The following is a 10,000-nucleotide window of genomic DNA, read 5'->3' as shown; positions in this document are numbered from 1 at the left end:
TACTATGTTAAAGTTGTATTGTGAGAGGTTTTGTGGGCGGTTTTTTGAACCGATAAGTAGTACCTCTGTCTTGTCTGGATTTAATAAAAGAAAATTGTGCGTCATCCAATCTTTTATATCTTTAACACACTCTGTCAATTTGGATAATTTAGCGTTTTCATCCGGCCGTGATGAAATATATAGTTGAGTGTCATCAGCATAACAATGGAAACTAATTCCATGTTTCCTTATAATATTTCCAAGTGGCAGCATATATATTGAGAATAATAGAGGGCCTAACACAGATCCCTGCGGCACTCCATAGTTTACTGGAGTTATGATCGATTTTTCTCCGTTTAAATAGACAAAATGGTAGCGGTCAGATAGGTATGATCTGAACCAGCTTAATGCTTGTCCTTGAACACCGGTATAGTTTTGTAGCCGATCTAAGAGTATTGTGTGATCTATAGTATCGAACGCAGCACTAAGATCAAGTAAAACTAGTATTGAGATACAGCCTTGGTCAGAAGCTAAGAGTAAATCATTTGTGATTTTAACGAGCGCAGTTTCAGTGCTATGATGCGGCCTGAACCCAGACTGAAACTTTTCATAGGTGTCATTTTCTTGCAAGAAAGAGCCCAGTTGGGCAGACACAACTTTTTCTAATATTTTGGACATAAAAGGAAGATTTGAAATGGGTCTATAATTTGCTAGGTTATTTGGGTCTAATTGTGGTTTCTTAATGAGTGGTTTTATAACTGCCAATTTAAATGTTCTTGGAACATGACCTAAAGATAAAGACGAGTTAATAATATTGAGGAGAGGCTCTTCCACTATAGGTAACACTTCTTTCAATAGTTTAGTTGGTATGGGATCTAATAAACATGTTGTTGTTTTAGAGGAAATGATAAATTTATTTAACTCTTTTTGTTCTATAGTTGTAAAACACTGTAATTGTTCTTGCGGGGTGATAATCGAGGCTGAATTATAAGGCGCGATTGAAGATTGAACGTTTACAATTGTGGATCTGATGTTTTCTATTTTCTCAGTGAAAAAATTCATGAAATCATTACTACTAAACTGTAACGGAATATTTTGTTCAGGTGACGCTTGTTTATTTGTTAGTCTAGCCACGGTGTTAAATAAGAACCTAGGATTGTTTTGGTTATTTTCTATTAGTTTGCGTAGATGCTCAGCCCTGGCCTCTTTTAGGGCCTTTTTATAGCGTGACGTACTGTCTTTCCACGCGATTCTAAAAACCTCTAAATTAGTTTGTTTCCATTTACGCTCTAAATTACGGGTTTCTCTCTTTAGAACACGAGTAGTATTGTTGTACCATGGTGCTTTAATTTTCTCTCTGACCTTTTTTAGTCTCATAGGTGCAACAATATCCCATTTTCCAGAGAGAACGGTGCTCATAGTGCTGGTTAGTTCGTCTAGTTCATCTGTTTGTTTAGGTTCAGGCAGCAGCTGAGACAGATCCGATAAGCAATTTGAAAAATTATCTATGGTGGATGGAAGGATTGTTCTGCCTAATCGATAACGCGGCGCAGCATGATATATTACCGGGGTACGTAATATGCAAGTTACCATGTAATGGTCAGTTACATCATCACTTTGCGGAATGATATCTATATCGGTTGGATCGGTTCCATGTGATATAATTAAATCGAGTGTATGATTAAAACGATGAGTTGGTCCGGTAACGTTTTGCTTAACCCCAAAGGAGTTTAATAAGTCTATAAACGCAGCCCCTAACGTATCATTTTGATTATCTACGTGTATGTTAAAATCTCCAACAATTAATATTTTATCGACATTGACCAATAGATCTGAGAGAAAATTTGCAAATTCTTTTAGGAAATCAGCGTAAGGCCCTGGTGGTCTATATACGGTAGCCAAGGCTAAAGATAATAGGGATGTTTTTCTATCATCTAAGAGCGTAACATTTAGTACAAGTACTTCAAATAAAATAAAATTATAACCCGTTTTCTGAGTAACATTGAGAATATCTCTATAGATAGTTGCAATACCGCCGCCACGACCAATCAGACGGGGCTCGTGCTTATAGGAGTATCCTGATGGAGTAGACTCATTTAGACCGAAATAATCATTTGGTTTAAGCCAGGTTTCAGTAAGGCAAAGTACATCTATGCTATTATCTGTGACTATTTCATTTACAATAACTGCCTTAGGTGTGAGTGATCTAACGTTTAAAAGACCTAGCTTTAGAAATTGTTTTTGTTTACTAATAGCAACATTTTCTGTTTTAATAACAATTCGATTTTTCCTAGATCCTGCAGTAGATTTATTATTTGATCGCACTAAACGAGGAATAGACACAGTTTCTATGCAATGTTCTACACTAGTATTTATATCAGTTAATTTGGTGCAGCAGAGACTATGATTTGGACTTTTGGTTACTAGTCAAAAGGTATTTAACATTTTGGAGATGTTATCTGACAGAAGATCCGATCCGAATCTGTTTGGGTGTAAGCCATCAGCACGGTATAGCCTAGGACGCTCCCAAAACAGATTCCAATTATTTACAAAGAGCAGTTTCTGCTCATTGCACCATGACGTTAACCATTCATTTAGCGCGAATAATCTACTAAACTTGTCATGTCCTAGACGGTACGTGGGAAGCGGTCCTGACACAATGATCGTTATATCAGGCGATGTGCTGCGTACCGTATCGATCAGATTCCTGAAGTCTTTCTTCAGAACTTCCGTCTGGCGCAGCCTGATGTCGTTCAATCCCACGTGCAATACCAAAGTTCCGACGCGCTCGTTATCGTTCAGAATCTCGGGAACGCGAGCAGCGATTTCAGAAACACGAGTGAGTGTGTGTGAGTGAGTGAGTGAGTGAGTGAGTGAGTGAGTGAGTGTGTGTGTGCTCACCTTCAATGGGTCTGGGCACGAAGTGTGAACACGGTTTAGTTTTCTTGACCCGGTTTCCCTTCATGATGGATCCTTCTTTATTGAGTCCGAGGAACCAGGCGCGTCCGCTCTCATGCTGGCGGTACAGCGTGGACGAGTAGATCACATAATAATTCTCAAACACACTCTCCTTAAACTTACACTCCGCTGTGAACACTTCCTGCAGACACACACAGACAGAGAGAGAGAGAGAGCGAGAGAGAGAGAGAGAGAGAGAGAGAGAGAGAGAGAGAGAGAGAGAGAGAGAGAGAGAGAGAGAGAGATGTTAAAACACAATAACAGCTCTCAGGTGTGTGTGTGTGCGTGTGTGTCTTTGTCCCAGTTTCTTTATAAAGTCTTTAGCACACACAGGTGGAGAGGGTGGAGACGGCCAACAACCAGAGCAGAAACACCCCAGGTGAACAAACACCTGACACAGTTCATGTTTTGTGTTTATTATACATACATATAGTGGCCAAAAGTGACGGCCAGAGGAGATATTTGTTTTTATTGACCCTACAAGTTCCATTAAACTATCAAAATATGAGGAAAAAATATATTTTTTAATATTTAACGAGTCCACATTACAGTGTAGAGTCTGTTATCAGAGGAAACGGTCTAAGTGTTTCAGAAATGTACATAAACAAAATCACAGTTAGCTAAAAAGGTAATATTTTAATGTGGAAACAATGAGCTCGTTGAAGTAATGAATGTTTGTTAACAAATGATTATGAGGGAAGAACAAGACAATAAACAAGGTATTCAATAAAAAAGGCTCAGGAAAAATCATATTGCATTAGCTATCATGAACTATGAGCAATATATTTTTACTTGCCAGATTGTACAATTATTTAGACCTGCAGACCAAAGAACTCCAAAAGGGGCGTGGTCTCCGAAAAGGGCGTGGTCTCCGAAAGGGGCGGAGTCTCCACCCGCAAAGACTTACGCTTCCACCTAATGTTGCTGACTTGCATTTTAAAAATAAAAGTTTGCAAATTAAACAGTTTTTCGACACCGTTTTTAACTAAAAACGTAAAACATTTCGACCGTTCGTTTCCACGACAACAGCGTGCCTGAAAACACAAACTTTCGAAAACGGGTTTCAAAGTGCAATTTTTTTAAAACGGTCCCCATGTAAACAGCAAAAACGCGAATCTCTGAAGACGATGACGTCATGCACATGCGTATTACGTGTTCAGTCTATAGTGTTTCATCGCCATCTACTGGCCTGGCAGCAGAATACAGCGCTTTTAGTCGTTTAAGTGAATGGGGATCGTTTCGACAATGGTGTCGTCTGTACGCGGAGAACTCAAAGGGAAAACGTCGCCGTTTTAAGCATATCGTTGTACTTTATATCAATATATATTTATTTATTTATTATCAAGATATAGCCGATCGAACGTTAAAAGCGAGAGGTTGCTTTGATTGACAAGGCCAGAATCGGCAGCAGGCGGAGTTTGCGATAAAACAAATCACTCATACGTGTGTGTGTGTGTGTGTCAGTCTGTCAACAGGAGGAAGACCCGCCCCGATCAATGAGTCACATGATCAATGTCAATCATTTCCTTACATTTGATTAGTCACCTAGACAGTGAAATCTGAAATACTTACACCATAACGTGTCTGTTTTAAAATCTGAATGATAAAACTTTGTTTATTTCCAGGTATTTGTTCGTTTCTCATATTTTTAATGCGGTCTCAAACTTTTGAACCCTACTGTATAGATTAAACACACACTCTCACACTCTCTCACACTCACACACACACACTCTCTCTCTCTTTCTCACACACACACACACACACACACACACACACACACACACACACACTCTCTCTCTCTCTCTCACACACACGCATAAACACACACACACACACACACACACATACTCTATCTCTCTCTCACACACACACACACACACACACACACACACACACACACACACACGAATACAGGAGATGTGCACTCTCAGCATCTCATACCACTTTCACAGATTAAACGTCACCACTAAATAACCGGTAGAAAACCTCACTTACACACACACACACACACACACACACACACACACACACACACACACACACACACACACACACACACACACACACACACACACACACACACACACACACACACACACACACACACACAACCCTCCTCACCCTGATCTACAACAGCCAGACCATTAAACTGCTGAACACACTCTGTAAAATATAACACACACACACACACGCACAAATTACAACAACACTAATCTATGGGCTGACATTTGTGTATTTACAAATAAATGGAGTTTGCAGTTCACAAATATGAAACTATCAAGGTTAATTAAAAACAAAAGAAATTCAGAAAATGGGAAACAAAACTGGCTCAAGTTTTCAAATATATGTTTATGATTGCTCAGAGTAATGTAAGAAAGGTTTAATCTGCATATGAATCAAATCTACATTCAACAAATGAACGTTCATTACATTTATTTGTATATATTAAACAAATATCACCCCATTTCAAACTACACAAAGAAGAACTTGTGCATGTTGAACACAATGTTCTTGTAACACAGCATTGTTGAATTCTTCATTAAACTCAAGGTCACTTATTATCACAGCTGCATTATCATCACCTCACTGTACGTTCAATTATTCCTTACACACACACACACACACACACACACACACACACACACACACACACACACACACACACACACACACACACACACACACATATCCAAATTGACAGAGTGTGTTAAAGATATAAAAGATTGGATGACGCGTAATTTTCTTTTATTAAATCCAGACAAGACAGAGGTAATACTTATCGGTTCAAAAAACCGCCCACAAAACCTCTTACAATACAACTTTAACATCGCAGGATGTCCTGTTACTTTATCCTCTACAGTAAAAGACCTGGGTGTTATACTCGATTGCAACCTGTCTTTTGAAAATCATATTTCATATGTTACAAAAACAGCCCTTTTCCACCTTAGAAACATTGCTAAGCTACGTAACATGCTATCAGTTTCTGATGCAGAAAAGTTAGTTCATGCATTCATGACCTCGAGACTAAATAACTGTAATGCTTTATTAGCTGGTTGTCCTGCATCCTTAATAAACAAGCTACAGTTAGTCCAGTTAGTCTTACTAGATCAAGAAAATATGATCATATAACACCGATTTTATCATCACTACATTGGTTACCTTTAAAGTTCCGTATTAATTACAAGGTATTGCTACTGACTTATAAAGCCCTAAACGGCTTAGCTCCAGTCTATTTAAAGGAGAACTCTGGTCAATTTTAACATTGAGCTCATTTTTTTGTACATTTGGAGTGCTGTCAATACAGAGAACAACGAGCCTCTTTTTTAGCCTCTTAACATCCAACAGTTTAGCCTCTTAACATCCTTGATGTGTCATTACAAGTGCACAGGTCATGTGAGTGATTCCTTCTGAGTGAACATGAGTGGATCTGACTGCAGTAGATGTGAAAGATATGTATAAAAATGATGTTATTTAAGCCAGCGCAAATACCTGTGTTTACATCCTGTTTTCGGTTGAAGTCCAAAGTAATCGATTGCCGAGTTCACGCGCATAGGTTTAGTTACCAATGATCACGCGCGTGAACTCGGCAATCGATTACTTTGGACTTCAACCGAAAAACAGGATGTAAACACAGGTATTTGCGCTGGCTTAAATAACATCATTTTTATACATATCTTTCACATCTACTGCAGTCAGATCCACTCGTGTTCACTCAGAAGGAATCACTCACATGACCTGTGCACCTGTAATGACACATCAAGGATGTTAAGAGGCTAAAAGCAGGTTTAGTACTTGCCCCATTGAAGTCAACAGGGTGCAAATTTTAAAAATAGAATAACTCGGTGTAGGCAACACTGATTTTTGTCGTTGTTCTCTGTATTGACAGCACTCCAAATGTACAAAAAAATGAGCTCAATGTTAAAATTGACTGGAGTTCTCCTTTAACGGATCTTCTATCGCCCTATAATCCATCGCGCTCTTTAAGATCACTAAATTCGAGGCTTTTGGTCATACCAAGGATATCCAGATCCACCAAAGGAGGGAGAGCATTTGAGATGCTCGAGATGCCTGATACTGTTCGTTGCTCAGACTCGCTCTCCCAGTTTAAAACTAGATTAAAGACGCATCTCTTCAGCCAGGCATTCATATAATATTTTTAATCTTACAGTTCAAACTACAATCCGGCCTCAAGTTCATAAACGCCAGAGGAGAACTGGCCCCCGACTGAGCCTGGGTTCTCCCAAGGTTTTTTTTCTCCATTAGGTCACCTGATGGAGTTTTTCGGTTCCTTGCCACTGTTGCCTTTGGCTTGCTCAGTTGGGGATATTTTGGGGATATTTAATTTTATTTTATCAATCAATAAATTCCACTAGAAACAAACCTTGTTGTATTACTTTAATTAATACTGTGAAGCTGCTTTGATACAATCTGTATTGTGAAAAGCGCTATACAAATATACTTGACTTGACTTGACTTGACTTGACTTGACACACACACACACACACACACACACACACACACACACACACACACACACACACACACACACACACACACAGTCACACTTTGGCAGAAGTTGATCATTCTCACACTGAATCTGAGTTCATTAACACTTTCTCACCCCAAAGATAGCACAGCTTCCAGAACAGCTGATCTCGACACACAGACATGTGTAAAGTTACATCACAGCCTTCATTAAACATGCATTTCAATAAGCTCAGTCTCACACCGTATGAAAGATCAGGCTGCCGTCTGCAACGGCTCAACCATATTTTCCAGTTCAAAATCCTTCAATAAAGAGCTGATTTAATCAAACATGAATTGAAGATTTATTTCAAATAGTGCTGTGCAACATTTAATCGCATCCAAAATAAAAGTTTGTGTTTACAGTACATAATATATGTGTGTGTGTATGGTGTATAATTATTTTGTATGAATAAATACACACACATGCATGTATATATTTAAGAAAAATGTGTTATTTATATAAAATATTTACTTATATATATATATATATATATTTATCTATATATGTACATATATATATGTATATATATATATATATATATATATATGCATGTATATTTAAGAAAAATCTGTTATATATAATATAATTATATATATATACGTACATATATATATATTTATTTATATATGCACACACACACACACACACATATATATATATATATATATTATGTATAAGTATATATACAGAACTTGAACATTTTTGCATGATGAGAGTGAATTTGTGTCAATTTGCATTTGCGATTCAAGACTTAAGCAGAATTATTACAATTTATTATGAACGAACTTGAAATCACACTTGGGTATAATTATGCTTTCTCCCATATTTTGTGCTGACATTGAGAAGAGAAAAAAAAAAAAATCAGCAAAATTCTGTGGAACGAATATTCTGTGTAAAGAGAGGGCAAGACTCTAATTTCTGAAAGCATCATGAAATTACCTGAATTATTTATTAAACAAACTAAAAATGTGCAGAACCGCCATTTGAATCCGTGTGTGTCGAAGTGGATCTGGATGGGGCTCAAAGTGTTTCGCAATGGGGATTTTAAATGGCATTTTAAAAAGGTAAAGCCCAGAAGAGAGACGAACATGTGTGTGTGTGTAAAACACTGTTTCATATTTCTTTCTTTGTGAATCAGTGTAGTTCAGGGGCTACACTTATCCTTCAAACTTTAATAGCACAAGTCTGTGAATTATGAATGTAGACAGGAGCAGAGACTCTCTCTCTCTCTCCGTCACATGACTGTCGCTTCCAGAACGTTCTCGCTGTTAAACTACATCAGAGAAAGCTAGTGTTAAAACCTTTCTTTAACTTGCACTGAACACATCCAGAAACGTAAAAGTCTCGCTACAAAAACAAACTTTCAAAAGATGAAGACGCAACCAAGCTAAAACCTTCATCGTCAATGTATTTAGTACAGAACGAAACACATTTATAATTCCTCTATCCTTTCATCTTTTATGCCCCCACTAAGCTCCATGCAATGCATTCTGGGATTGCCCTCTCTGTGAAGGATACAGTACATGCCGTCGTATCTTCAAGAGTGATGCTTGATGCTACAGAACTAAAATCTCCTCTATTTTCAAACTACAAAAAGACATTTGTTTTGAAGAATTGTTCATTCTGAAAACACAAAATGGAGACTTATATTGTATTATGTTGCAAATATTGTTTGAACGCTGTATCCAATAAATTACATGAAAAAAAAAACTATTTTCTATTTAAAGTCTATTTTATTTTATTATTTATGCATCTTTTATCCAAAGCAACTCACATTGCATTCAAAGTACACATTTTTATTTGGGATGCACCGATATAAAAATTTTGGCCGATACGATAACCGATATATTGACCGATAAATATATCTAAATCCAAATCTGTATATAATTTCGCGTTTCCATTACCCTTCAAATTGCGCAAATTGAAATTGTGAATTGAAGATACGGCCAATGGAAACACGTCAATTTCTCAAAAACTCCCATTTATCGCAAAAAAGTTTTTACACTCGCATGAGGGTTTTTTTCAGGCAAAAAGAAATATTTCGCAAAACTGCAATGGAAACAGTTTTTGCGCATTTACAGTCACCTGACGTAGATGACGCAGTGTTTGGACAGAGGACGAGACAGAGTTCTTTATTAAACTCATAAAAGACAGAAATACTGGATTCTAAACCTCAAATAAATGCCACAATTAAGACCTCGAAGCAGAAATGAGGGAGAAACACCCAGAAACAGCTCATATGTGCCGCTCACAAGTATAATAAGGGTCGCTCCTCACCATTAATGCTTGGAAAACACACATACGTCTCCTGCGATTAATAATAATGGCCAGTGCAGTGGCTGGGATTAGTACGTAAACCTCCCAACATCCGTCGCCATGAGTTTTTGGAATGATTTTACTGATCGCAAGAGGAAAAAATTTAGATTTAGTCGCATAACATCGGTTAATGGAAACGCCGTCATTTCGCAATAGTTTTTTGTCGACATTTAGAAAAAAATCGCAAAAGTTTTGCGCAAATCTGTAATGGAAACGCGC

General features: G+C 37.6%; 1 protein-coding gene across 3 annotated transcripts in view; it reads right to left on the bottom strand.

The window, feature by feature from the left end:
- The window catches only part of fgf12b (fibroblast growth factor 12b), a gene marked incomplete at its 5' end in the record, with an annotated part of 65,298 nt that overhangs the window by 4,988 nt on the left and 50,310 nt on the right, over positions 1-10,000 (bottom strand). For all 3 annotated transcript variants that reach the window (XM_081371591.1, XM_081371589.1, XM_081371590.1), the window contains one exon: positions 2,881-3,079. In XM_081371591.1, coding sequence (XP_081227717.1) covers positions 2,881-3,079 — 199 coding nt within the window. The remainder of the gene's footprint in view (positions 1-2,880; positions 3,080-10,000) is intronic.

This window comes from Scardinius erythrophthalmus (genome assembly GCF_964197995.2).
Source record: "Scardinius erythrophthalmus genome assembly, chromosome: 7".
In the NCBI taxonomy this organism is placed as follows: domain Eukaryota; kingdom Metazoa; phylum Chordata; class Actinopteri; order Cypriniformes; family Leuciscidae; genus Scardinius; species Scardinius erythrophthalmus.
This window is presented reverse-complemented; position numbering and strand designations above follow the sequence as displayed.